Raw genomic sequence first — 13320 nt, 5'->3', positions numbered from 1 at the left:
AACGTTATATTATTCTGTCTTTTAACGCATAATTACAAATCATATATGTGGGTGACAAGTTCAAAGCTAAAAGCATAAGATAGTAAATATTTAACTTGACCTGTTTCTTTTTTTTTTTTACTTTACCTCGGAAGAGAGAAACCAAAAATCTAGCAAAATGGCTTCTCTTCTGAGTTCGTTTCCTCCTGATTCCACATATCGTATCCCTATACAAACATCTTTAATTTTTTCTCATAAACATATGAGATGATATGGTTAAAGGTAGCAATGAAATATTCCTTCGTGTAGAGCGATCACTGAATAAAATCCGCGATCAATAATTGAGGTATAATCTCAATGGAAGACTTGAGGGGAGGCGTAGTATTCACTCTCATTGAAGACAGGTCTTAGATCCTCTTTACACATGAAATCTAAAGGGAATGAGACGAGATGTCCCTTTACCGACTTTAGTCTGTCCATTGGATCGCTTCTCTTGATGTCTCCATTATGGTAAGATTCCAGCTTCTCCGGTGCTATTCCCAAGTCAATCGTTGTGTGTCCCAGTTTCTCTTTCCAGTACGATATCCCTTGTCTGAAGGCCATTCTGCATATATACATATCCAAGAGGTTTCACATTCCAAGGCCATGGATCAATCAGTCTAATATATTTTCGTGTAGAGAAGAACTATTTTCAAGCTTAAGTTCACTACTTAACATTATGATAGTGTCCAAAGGTGGAAAAAGATCGGAATTGTACCTTGAATGGATGAGATCATTGGGCACACAAGAGAAGACATCCTGATATATCATTGTGTTTGTCTGCGTTGGGATAAATAAGCGCACGGGTTATATCTGGCCAGTGAAAATACAAATTTCACCATGTAATCACGTTGCTAACCTTTGCAGTTGCCATCCATATATTCTTGTAGGTTGAATCAGAGATGGGATCCATAATCTGATCGATCTACAACGAATAACCAAAGATCATATTTTCGCAATATAAGCATGGGAAGCATTTATAGTCTTAAGACCCTATTCAATCATAATCAATGTTTAAAGTTCATCCCGGTAAGGTTCACATCATCTTTCATCATTAGGTCTAAGTACAAGAAATAATTTCCATTGCTTTTGAAGTTTAAAAACTGCTTATATACTGTTATCTCTTATACAATGTCGTAAGAACATTATAGAGAGAGAGAGTTAAAGATATGATACAAACCTCTCCACTACGAAGTCCAAGGTGCTCGGACCACAGAGAGAGCCTAAGACTTGAAGAAAATTTTCCAGCCTTCCATGGCTTTCCTGCCATGCGGGAATCTACTAACTCTGTGTCTTCGATTAGTACTCCGATCTGATATAGAGCATATAGAAACATGTTATGATTTTTAATGTTCAGTATACACGGTCATTAAAAAAAACCTTCTTCAGCATACTATAAATTAATTTAGCCCCAACTATAAACTCTCCTATAACGTTTTGAGATAGAAATACTTTATTTTCTTTCCACCAGCAAAAGAAACAAAAGCTTTTTCACTGAGACCTACTTCCATTCTTCTACCTTTCTAACTCTTTCTGTTTTTAACTTGAATTCCACCTTAGTGTCAAATATGAAATAGGCTTTTGGAAATCAATTTTTAACACAAAAAAAGCACGTGAGTATAAAATATGACCTCAGAATCCCTTGAGCCAAGTAAACTCCGGTCGTTGATATTGGCAGATCCAATCAATGCGGCACGGTCATCAATTATCATGATTTTACTGTGAACATACACCTGCATTGAGAAAAAAAATTAGCATTCCCGTTTTTCATACTCATTACCGCTACGTTTAAACACATGTATAAGAGGCATATGGTGTTGTGGCCACAAAAAAGGTAGCAATGAGCAAAGTTAGCCCATGAATGATTGAGTTTTTACCTGACTAGTGGCGACAGGTCCATCCTCAGAAAGTTTACCATATGCCCTAAGGCCGTAGAAGGAAATATACTCATGAGCCTTTGGGCCAATAGTATTGTAAAGATTATTCAGTATTGAGTTCTGTCCCCTGTATATGGTTCGATACTGCCAATGCATTATGGCTCTAACAGATGCTGCACCACTGTCGTCAATACCTCCCTAGCAGACGCACAAGCCGCTTTAGAAAATTGCATCTGAAGGGGAAATTTTTTTGAAACAGATACAGTTTTCTAGAGGAAACTAACCTGGAAACCTGGGAGGAGAGGTATAACAACAACAACCCTGAAACTTTTCTTCTCGTTATGGGCACGCAAAATCCTCTTGTACAATGCTTCTAAGACACGGTTCTTTATTGTGTCATCTCCAGAAAGGCCTGATATGAAAAACTGATTCTGGAGACACATTGCACACCATGCAAACAGTAGTCAGAAAAATGAAGACAATGTGAACCTATGGCCACTACTACAGTTTCAAGAACCAGTTACTTGTATCATCTGAAAAGTGACTTAATGCTACGATAGCAGGCTGAAACAATGAAACTCTAAATGATGCTCTAGCCATTGGTCTATCAAACTGAACTCATGCAAACCCGAGATTTCATGAAAAAAAAAATATTCATATAGCTAATACCTCAATGTAGATAAAATGTTCAGCTTTGTCAATGAGAGAACGGTAAGCAGAATGGATACTCTCTTCAACTTGGCTTGTTCCAGCAGACCACTGACTGACACTTCTTATAATCTGAAAATAGGTCCAATCAGTGCTAAATGTTGAAGGAAAATTCACATTTTTTTATCACGAGAAAAATTCAAAGATAAAAAGCTCGAGGCAAGAAGGAAACAGAATAGGATCCTACGCCAACTGCAGCAGCTGTATTTAAATTTGAAATTCAATAGATAGTTGATATAAATAAACTTCCATAACACCCACCTGACAGCGGCATGAAGTTCTCGGACCGACTTGCCCAGTCTCATCTGGCGACCCAACCTGATAATCACGTTCTTGTGTTTCCCACCACTCTGAATCTATCGTATTAGACTTACGCTTTGCTACTGGAAGATCTAGCCCATTGCGATCATCTACAAATCCCCTCATAGGAGTATCTCCATCAACTGGTTCAACTTTCAATTTCCGGAAAGAGAAAGGACCATTTCTATTATTTGTTCCATTTTCTTTATTCCCCCCACTCGAACCATCCTGATCAACAGGTTCTTGAGGCAAAAGTAATGGAATGTCCTGCAAAGATGATCTAGAAGAAAATGAATCATCTCTTCTAATCCCTTTAAAGCTGTCTTCTTCTTTATTGCATTCAATGTCTGACTCCTCTTGCCTTCCCATGTAGTGGGGTATAACCATATGATGCTGGGGCATAAGAAGCGGAATTGAATCCTCATACGGTGCTTTGTTTCTCTGTAATAACCATTGATTATCATGTGGTAATAACAAGAAAAACAAACAGATGAAGAAAGCTAAAGAAGTATATGAACCTTAGCATAGTTCCAGCGTTGAACAAAGTGCCTAGCCACGTCACGGCAAGGTGGTCCCCATAAAGCACAATGCACGTCATGCCAAGGCATCCGTGGATGTTTTCTACGGTCTAGTTCATCTTTAAGAGCATCCTCCCAAGTATTGGGTTCAGACTCTCTGGAGAAATTTAATAGTGTTCAAACAGAAAAATCAGAGGGTGGAACTGGGAAAGGTGAAATGAGTAATGGACATTCTGATTTGTATTTTTAATGTCCAAAATCTGCTCGGTGGAAACCCACCGAATAGTTTATCTTCAAACATCACAGCTAAAAATTACTTGCAAGTGACACACAAGTTCTTCTTATTGTAAAAAGTAACATGGTAAATGAAAAAAAAAAGATGTGAAATCTCAAAATCAACTGTTTATTCGCAATGATAAATCTGTTAATACTCATGTTAAAGATGGAAATTCTTACCTGGGGTTATAATAGTCCTTTCCAGGCCATGTCACAGAAGGGTTATCTCCAACTTTATGTTCAAACGTGTCATACCGGCCAAAACACAAGTCCAGCCCTCCAATAAAGCAAACCTGATTATCGACGATGACCAGTTTTTCGTGGTGTGACCTACAAAGACATGTGGAGGTACTACTAATCAATGTGCTTCCCAATTATTTTTGTTGTCACATAAACTAGAAAGAAAGCATTGTGACATATTAGAGTGATATATTATAACTGTCTAGTGTCATATCATACCAGAGGTAGACACCACTTGAGAAATGATCAGGATAACGAAGTACCCTCACATTCTCATGAATGCCAAGAAGCCTGCGTTTGCTATATACACTGTTGATTTTTAAAGCAAGAGCAACCTCTTTGTAGAGTAGGATGTATATCTGAAAAAGATAGTAATACCCAAATGAAACAAAATTAAAACAAACTATGACAATTTCTCATCTCAACCTGGAGTAAAAGAATGAAAACAATATGACCTAACTATGAAAATTGGAAATCTACGGGTCCAGAATAAAAAGTAAGAAAATAGAGAAAACCGAAGTCAGTATTCAATTTTTACCAAGATTATCCCCAAGTATAACGAGCACCGTATATACTAAACTTGACCAAAATTCAACTGAAAATAATGCTAATTGTCGAGAGGACAGGAAAAAGATGATCACAGCCAAAAACTACTTATGTTTACCAAATTTCCACCAAGTATACGCAAAAACTATGGCTCTTTAAATTCTTTGCAAGATCACACAATAAATCTTACAAGGCATGCTACCAAGAGAGCGGCATAGCTATCAGTGGAAAGATCCCAAAAACAAGGTTCTAAATAAGAAAACGTGCTCAATTCTCCAAACCTGGCAAGTAAGATCTACATTGCAGATTACAGACATGCGACACAACAGACAGCTATCAATACGTGTATGTCTGTAGTAACTAGTAAGTACCTGAACTCCTTGCTTGGCTTTATTCTCCAACAAGTTATCAAGTCTGGAAGAAGTATGCGAGTCAAAAGGGCGCCTAAGATAGAGTTCTGGGCACACCCACCAGCCACATATGAAAATCTACAAGAAAAAGAAACAAACAGATTAGTTTAAAATTTATAAGTTTCAACACATCAATCGTCTCCACACCCAGTAATGAAAAGTGGTAAGACCTCAGATTTAGCATTTTCAATGGCTGCAGCAATGGCTGCAAAAGCTGCTCCACCATCTATAAACCACTGGGCCTGACTTCCATCATCCGTCAAACCCCTTGGGGGAGCATATGAGCCAAAGCGATGGGGATGGCACCAACCCTCAGGAGGTCTTAGCGCAGCATCGTTGATAGAAGCCACCCAATCTTTAACTTTTGCACTACTCTTTGCCCTTATTCTTATACTCCGGTTTCCAGATGTTACCTGGGACATTTTAACAAAAATTATATAGCATGGATTATTCATAACTTCTTTAACATCTGACCCCAGAAATATTTGTGCAGGCTGAGGATTCAACTTTTAAGCTTATAAAAGAAGGATTCAGTGGGCTACCACTTTAATTGACTACACAAGGACATCCTAATTTTCTTGGTTATCAATTTCCCACTGCGCAGTTGAGGTGATAGTGTTCATGCATAATAGATATAAATTTAGGAAATATAACTTGGAAAATTTACTTTCATTTCTAGTAGAAGCATAAAAGAAATAGATAATCAACAAAGGGGTATTAAAAATAAAAGATAAACAAGAAAGTTTATTTAGATGGAGTAAGCATACATATATGATATAATTGATTGAAAGATAAGTAGGACAGTAACAGCTAACCTTAAATGCATGCCGCAAAGGATTATGATCCTTCAGTTCTACTGCTAGTGATACATCCACACCATCATTTCCATTAGAAACTGGTAGGACATCAAAAACGATTATATCTAATAGCTTCGCATCAAATGGGTCTTCTAATAAGGCGAGAAAACCAGGCTTTAGTACCCCCCACACCTGTACTGGAGAAAAACTAAACCTTAGATACCATCCTGTCGTCACATTGATTTTAATGTCTGATCAGGAGCAAAAGACAGAAACTATAAAAGGAGACAACTGCATTTTATAACATACACATTGAAGAATCTACAGTCGATTTAGAAAAACGATTATACTTTTTCAAACTTCAATATCTCATAACGGCGGTGAAGCTGGCAGAGAAGTTTGTTACACAAAACCTCTCCAGTGAGAGTAGTAACATATTTTGTCATTAAAAGAAAATTGCTAAAGATGAAATCTATTTCTTCAGATAAATAAGTTTTTCATAGCATTCAACGAATTAAGAGACAAAGCAAGAGTAGGAGAGGGGACAAGAATAACAAAAGAACACATAAACAAAGCTCACGAGTCACCCAATCGGAACGTCCAGAGGTAAACCAATTTATCATAGCAAAATACAAACTACACGAGTATGAGCAAGAAAATGAGAATTTCCATACCTTTTGCCAATTATCATTGCAGCAACAGAACCAACAGCATCCACAGCATCTGTTAGAATCATCATCACTCTTTGAAATTTTCGGTAGATGTTTTACCATAATATAGTCTTCTTTCAATTTGGGCCCATACTCTGGTGAGAATGACAACATCGAGACCTCCAAAAACCTGCAAACCTATATTAGGCATTTAGGATTTAACTATGCAAGCAAGCCTCAGCAATAGAATGATGCTCAATGTGAAATGAGAATACAAGCGTGAAATGCACGAAACCCTTTAAATAAACACTTGATGTATTCAGATTTTCAAGCTAGAACAGAAGAGAAAACTAGGTATTGACTATGATAAAGTAGTTGGACCACCCAGCAAAATAGATTATACAAACATACCTCCCGTGAATTGACAATATCAAGATTCCCTAGAAAATGATTCAAATATTCTTGCATCGCATGCTTTCCCCTAACTGATATGGACTGCTGTCTTCCTAAAGGACGAATGACTGGCAAAGCAGCGCTTGAGGGAACATCTCTGAACAAAACAGCCTACTCGTCAGAAAATAATGGCATCCGTTGGAAAGAGTACAGACGCAGGTCAGCAACTAATCCAACCAAAAATAATGCCCAACAGGTCTGACCTATTTTTGGCACTCTCATCTTGATGCAGCGGAACTTCATCAGCATCATCGTCTTGCACAACGTGTGCATGATCCCCTATTCCTAGATTTTGAAGCCATTCTTTAACCTTTAATGTGATATTCGAAAGAAAAACTACATCAAAACTCGATGCAACATCAAGTATGCAATATAAAAAAAGACTTGAGTCAGACCAGAGAAACAAAAACCAGTAGAAACACAAACCTGTTCCTGCTTCTCGTGAATTTCTTCAATAAAAGCACGTTTCTTCAATGCAAAATGCAAATAAAATACTTGAGATGCTTTTTTAACAAGTTGCCACTTGAACTGTGACATAAAAGCACTAAAAGTTAGGACTCAAGAATTACAATGTAATCAAAAAGTAGAAAAGCTCCACTAAAATAGTTAGCACCATATCCACTAAAGTAAGGAGAAACATATAACTATTGATAAATGCATCTCCGTTTCGGGCCCCAATCAGCCAAATAACAACACCGAGCAAACAGATTCGAAAAAATCGATAGTCTGATCCAAGCATCTATTAACTCTGATCTAAAAATTATAGTACGAATGAGAGAGAGAGAGAGAGAGAGCGATAGAAACAAAAGAGATGGACTCGCCTGCTTGTATTGGCACTCAATTGTGTAAGACAAGAGTACGGGGCTAATATCGCCGGCATCAGGACGAGAGACGGAGACGATAACAGCCTTGGGTAATTCTTCGAAAATACGATTAGACTCCTGAGTAGGAGCCGGGGCGAAAGAGAAGAGCGAAGAGACCATCGAAGGAAACTGCTCAGGCTGCATCTGAAAGTAGCGTCCTCCACCACTGGCGGGTGACATCAACTGCTCAGATGCCATTTTTTTTTCCCCTGATCTCTTCAAACCTCCAATTACTCAATTCGATCGTTCAATTCAAGATCTACAAAAATTCTCCAATTCCTTCTCCACGGGATGCTTATTATATATACCCCCGGGGAATTCCGATTAATCTGAAGAAGACGAAATCGTTGGACGATCTAGAGGATCGCAATGGAAGACAAAATCAATCTAAGGGGAAAATTCAAAAGTCGGGGGAGAGAGAGAGAGAGAGACACACACAAACACGGTGTTGGTTATTTTGATTTACAGGTGCACGAAGAAAAGCAAAGTGAACATGATGAGATGAATTGAACTACGTACGTCGACTTTGACCTCTCTTTTTTTTTTGTTTTTCCCTTTTGTTGTACCGGATGCTCCGATTCTGGCCGGATCCGGGTTTTATTTATTTTCTTACAAAGTAATTAACATTCATAAATCAAACTATAATATAAGTAAATTTATATGTGAAAATAATCATAATTTCAACCCATATTTACTTTTTGACCAATAAACGCATCCCACGTGTTCAAAGCTATAGGATTAATTGATATTTGGATTTTGGTTTATTGGGGAAAAACACAAAAACAACTTACCCCACAGTCCCACACGTATTAAATATTTGGTATCTATAATAATTATTACACCTGGTGTATGTTTTTGAAATATATTGAATGGTGTTTGATAAATATCATTTTAATCGTTGCCAAATTCACTATATTAAAACTTAAGTTGGTAAAATTGTGATTAAATATGTGTTACAATTGTGATTTGACATATGGTTGACTGCGGAGGAACTCCAAAACTGAGAAGTGACATTTACCCAACTTCTACTTTCAAGTTCAACACAATGGGATCAAAAATGGTGAAAAGAATAAATGTAAAGAGAAGCAAAACTGGTGAATTCATAATAATGAGCAATGTGAGCTCCATAACATAAGAAATATCTTTGAAGAAAAGAATCTCCGACAAAATCATTAAAATAAAAAGACGCTTCTTCTACAGGTAAGCTCAAGATTCAACCGCAAAAAAAAGGTTCAAAACCAAAATCACTACTGTGACTTCTTCTTGGTTACCACCCTGCAAAAGAACACAACAACCACAAAATTAGTCTCTGATACTTCTATAGATATCTCCACCTACTTTAACTTCATATCCCAAAACAGGAAAGAGGAAACAGAGAACAGGTTTCTTACTCTGCTTGTTGAGGTGCTGGTGCTGGCGCAGCAGCAGGAGTTATTGTCTCTCCACCTCCAGGTCCCTAAAATTGCCAAAAAAGTATTAATGAGTCGTACATCTAACGATAAAATGTCCAAAACATAAAACTAACAGGGCAGAGAGTCAAGATTGGCCTTGTAAATTTTTCACCTGTGCTAATCTCTCCTCTCTTCTGGCAAATTTTCTCTCCCTGCTAGCCTTGTTCTTAATACGCTTGGCCTCAAACTGGTCAGAAAGAGTCTTCTCCCTAGCCTTCTCAGCCTTCATCTTGTGGATGCTCTCCATAAGCACACGCTTGTTCTTGAACACGTTACCCTTCACTTTCATGTACATATCATGGTACATGTGCCTGTCAATCTTCTTGGACTCACGGTACTTGCTCAGGAAACGCCTCAACACCCTCATTCTCCTCATCCAGATAATCTTGGTTGGTAGCCTTGCCTCTCTTGTACCCTTTCTCTTACCTGACAAAGGTTGAATTGGTCCAAAATACGAAGCTCATCAAACCAGTAATAATCAGAGGGTGACAAAAGAATATCCAAAAGCAGGAAATCTCATTCGGAATTTACCGTATCCAGAGTGACGACCCTTCCTCTTGGCCTCGTTCAAAGCCCTAGCCCGAGAACGTGAATGGATCTTGGTAGGCTTCCTGATAATGAAGCCATCCTTCACAAGCTTCCTAATGTTCTGCCCTGTTACAGTCAATCCAACAAAGTATTAACAATAACATCAACCCCACTATCAAATTAACATGACAGTGGATCCCAAACAAACTAGCAGAAAAAACAAAATAGACCATCTGACAACTTCATTTCTTACAACGACATTAATCAAATTCAATCCCATTTTAATTCTATGAAACTTGATGCAGAATCTAATTACTACATATGTGACTCAGAACTGAAACAAACTCGTCGCAGCTCTGGTTCAGACGAACTCAAGTCTCACAACATCGTCACGATACTTCAATTTATGACAGGACAGTGCAAAAATGAGGTTATACTCACTTAATGAATTAACCTAACACCAATCCTAGAAACTAGAAAGACTGGTTCATAAATGGAGAGCTATCCGTTTCTAATCACTCCCAAGAATAAAACACAGTTTCTGCGAAACTCAATCTATAAACCAATCAAGCTCAGATATAGTAATCGGAGAGAGTTAAAAAAATCTTACTGGAATTGGCCATAGAGATATCGCTAGACTCATTGGGATCGAGCCACACTTTTTTCTTGCCACATTTCATCACGGATGCGGCGAGCCGCTTCTGGAGCTTCAGCGACACCATAGCTGCTTCTCCCCGTCTTCCTCTCCGCCTCTCTCCGTTAGGGTTTTTCCTTAGGGCAAAATAAATAAAAAAGGGACTACTTATAAATCAAAGCTAATCAAAATCTTTAGGGTTTTTGGGTCTAGTTCAGTTCCCCTCCTAGACCCACTAACTCAGAGATGTTCGGCTAATTCGGCCCGTTTGCTTTTTATATGGGACTAAATTCGGCCCATTATATTTTGGTTTTTGAAAAATAATAGAGAAATTGTGTAGATACTTTTTTTTAAATATAACTTGGCCATTTTCATTTTTGTCATTTTTACACAATTACAATATATTAAATTAATTTTTAGAATTTTAAATTTGAGTTTTCTATATTACATTTAGGGTATAGTTTATTATTTGGAGTTTAGAGTTTAGAAATTAGTTATTATGTATATAGAAAAGGGTATTATTGAAAAATTGAACAACAATAGAGTGTATTTTTGCAAAATTGGTATAGAAAAAGAGTAGTTTTGCAAATAGCCCAAGAAAATAATTAATGAATTTAAATACTACAATCATTTATTTTTGTCTACTACAAACATAATACAGAAAATGTATGAATTATAATATATTAAAAAATATTAACATGTTACAAGGTGATTTAAATTTGAGAATCATATATATATAAATCATAGATATAAAAATTTAATTCTAACTTTACTTTCGAAATATGATATATATCTAACATTTATTTCAATTTTTATTTTATTTATAACGCCTTCATAGATTCTTTAACTTTCATGTTTTAAATTTAAATTCATATCTGTAAAATAATTTTAAATCTAATGGTGGAGATAGCTATAACAAAACTTTTAAATCTAATGGTGGAGATTAAAAAATATGAATTTCAATCATCTGTTTGAACTTTTGATGTTTTATTATTTTCTAACATATTCACCTATCTTTTTTTTAATATGTAATTTTCTAATAAGCTTTACTTTTATTGTTTGGAAAATATAAACAAAACCACATTGCATTACACATTTTACGCCCACTATTTTAAAATATTGATATGGTAAATACTTTGTTTGTAACCTCCCTTAATATTATCATAGTAATGCTCTCACAATTTTTATTTAGCGATGTTAAAAAATATGCACTTATTGCACTTTAATATATGTTAGTGGTACACTATTTGTTCATTACCTATGCATTTAGATCATATGGATTGCTTGTTTTGAACCATAATTGTCTCTATAAATATAAACAGCAAGTCACACATCCATCTATAACCCTCATATTCCAAATTTCACATAATTTTGGTTATATAATTTTATAATTATTAAATAAATTAAAATTAATTAACATAACTAGTAAACAACAAACCGCACATGCGAGAGATATTACCTAGTACAATTAAAAGGAGATCCTAAATAGGCCTCATCCAACTCTCATCCCATCTCTTTCATTTCTTTGCATATTCTATCTTTTTACTCAAATTCTCATCATATTAATTCACAAACTTGTGTGAATAACTTTGCACATTGTTCAAAAACATATTATCTCTTGTAACACCGTCAACCATGGATTGCAAATTGAATTTTATTTCATCACATTTGTAGGAAACCATCGACCCAATGTGAAAGGCTGTCAACTCTTGATAAACTGCCATTCTAAAAAATATGGTGAATACCTTGAATTTCTCAACCTAATTGACCAAGGCTCTCATCCACATAGATGAACAAACTAGACATCATTATAGGCCTTGAGCTTGAGTTGATGGACATAGTTGACACAACACAAAAGTATGCCAACATGACCTATAAATATTGTAGGGTTAAGCCTCACTGGAAAATGTGATTTCATGGTCTATGTGTACCAATGATCAGTTTCACTTCGTTCCTATCCTTCTCAAGGAGAGAAAGATTACACTGATTGGGGGAGAAACGAACAATAGATTTGATTAATCATATATTACATTTACAATACCTATGCATTGGCAATAAAATTTACACATACACGCACACGGATTGCATTATTTGTTTGCGAGTCAAATAAATGCGAACCATTTTTAGATTATTCCAAGTGGGGAGTAACTAAGAAGGATAAAGTTTGGGATTTGCTTAATAAATGTTACCACATAGAGTCAAATGATATATCACAATAAAACATTTTGAAAAGTCAAATGAGTTTTAGTTATGCATAATATATGTGTATATATACGTCATGTTCGAAATTTCTATACAAGGCATAAATTCTCTGAATCTGTTTGAATAGTGAATAATATCACTGTGTTTTTTTCACCTTTTTCATATGTTATTGTAGAATTTGGGGTATATGACCAGCATGGTAGGTGTGACTAAATAAATCTTAATGTTTGCATCGACGACTTATATAATATATAAGCATCATAATATTTCATTATACCAAAGGTTGATTATACAGATAGAATGACGTTGAGTATCACGTAAACAGATTACATTAGTCATTAGTATAACTAACCAATAGCCCCAGTTAGTTTCGAAGCAAACGAGACATTATTATAAGCAATAGTTGTTTAATACTGTTGATAATTAAATTTAATAACACAATTGGTTGAATCAGTGTTCAAGAAAGCGCTAGGTGATATTTGGATGGTTACCCAACACCTAGCGCCTAGAACACTTAATCGAAATCTAGACAGTGTTTAGGTGGTTTAAGCGTTTACAAAATAAAATATTATATATATAAAATTATATAAAAATATGTGTTAGAAAAATAAAAAAATATAAATTTAAAACAAAAGTAAGAAAAATACATTTTAAAGTTATATTAACAACATATAAACATTCATAATTACATATGTATATATATAACTTAATAATTTAAATATATGTAGTAAAAATCAAAAAGAAATGGTAAAATAAAATTTACGTAATTTTAAGCGGTTTAGACGGTTATTTAGACGTTTGCTGAGCTTCTAACGCTTACACGACGCCTAGGCGCAGCCGCCTAGACCA

The 13320-nt window shown here is 35.8% G+C and overlaps 2 protein-coding genes across 4 annotated transcripts in view; both read right to left on the bottom strand.

The window, feature by feature from the left end:
* Positions 1-8175, bottom strand: part of LOC104765522 (phospholipase D zeta 1-like) — a 9147-nt gene extending 972 nt beyond the window's left edge. Inside the window, exons 1-20 of one of the 3 annotated variants that reach the window (XM_010489244.2) lie at positions 7615-7854; positions 7220-7321; positions 6997-7103; positions 6752-6890; positions 6365-6538; positions 5709-5882; positions 5064-5306; positions 4855-4971; positions 4157-4296; positions 3878-4027; positions 3422-3578; positions 2865-3344; positions 2565-2675; positions 2180-2326; positions 1896-2093; positions 1650-1751; positions 1199-1330; positions 878-943; positions 737-798; positions 556-583 (exon numbers count right to left, since the gene is read on the bottom strand). In XM_010489244.2, the coding sequence (XP_010487546.1) occupies positions 556-583; positions 737-798; positions 878-943; positions 1199-1330; positions 1650-1751; positions 1896-2093; positions 2180-2326; positions 2565-2675; positions 2865-3344; positions 3422-3578; positions 3878-4027; positions 4157-4296; positions 4855-4971; positions 5064-5306; positions 5709-5882; positions 6365-6538; positions 6752-6890; positions 6997-7103; positions 7220-7321; positions 7615-7854 (3069 nt within the window). Of the gene's footprint in view, positions 1-148; positions 584-736; positions 799-877; positions 944-1198; positions 1331-1649; positions 1752-1895; positions 2094-2179; positions 2327-2564; positions 2676-2864; positions 3345-3421; positions 3579-3877; positions 4028-4156; positions 4297-4854; positions 4972-5063; positions 5307-5708; positions 5883-6364; positions 6539-6751; positions 6891-6996; positions 7104-7219; positions 7322-7614 lie in introns of those variants that run through there. The other 2 variants (XM_010489243.2, XM_019241525.1) reach the window with 2 other exon arrangements.
* LOC104765521 (60S ribosomal protein L19-2) lies at positions 8731-10419 on the bottom strand. The gene is made up of 5 exons (XM_010489242.2): positions 10246-10419; positions 9639-9761; positions 9220-9533; positions 9048-9112; positions 8731-8931 (listed from the first exon to the last, which is right to left on the bottom strand). The coding sequence occupies exons 1-5, from the start codon at positions 10355-10357 to the stop codon at positions 8904-8906; spliced, it is 642 nt and encodes a 213-aa protein (XP_010487544.1). The 5' UTR covers positions 10358-10419; the 3' UTR covers positions 8731-8903.

This window comes from Camelina sativa, chromosome 19 (assembly GCF_000633955.1).
Source record: "Camelina sativa cultivar DH55 chromosome 19, Cs, whole genome shotgun sequence".
Taxonomy (NCBI): domain Eukaryota; kingdom Viridiplantae; phylum Streptophyta; class Magnoliopsida; order Brassicales; family Brassicaceae; genus Camelina; species Camelina sativa.
This window is presented reverse-complemented; position numbering and strand designations above follow the sequence as displayed.

What these genes read in the sequence shown, in the direction of transcription:
- LOC104765521 (XM_010489242.2), bottom strand. Translation starts at nt 10,357, where the DNA reads ATGGTGTCGCTGAAGCTCCAGAAGCGGCTCGCCGCATCCGTGATGAAA. An exon ending in GGGTCGTCACTCTGGATACG is followed by an intron (nt 9,534 to 9,638) that starts GTAAATTCCGAA and finishes AACCTTTGTCAG; the next exon opens with GTAAGAGAAAGGGTACAAGA. An exon ending in CCAGCACCTCAACAAGCAGA is followed by an intron (nt 8,932 to 9,047) that starts GTAAGAAACCTG and finishes GTTCTTTTGCAG; the next exon opens with GGTGGTAACCAAGAAGAAGT.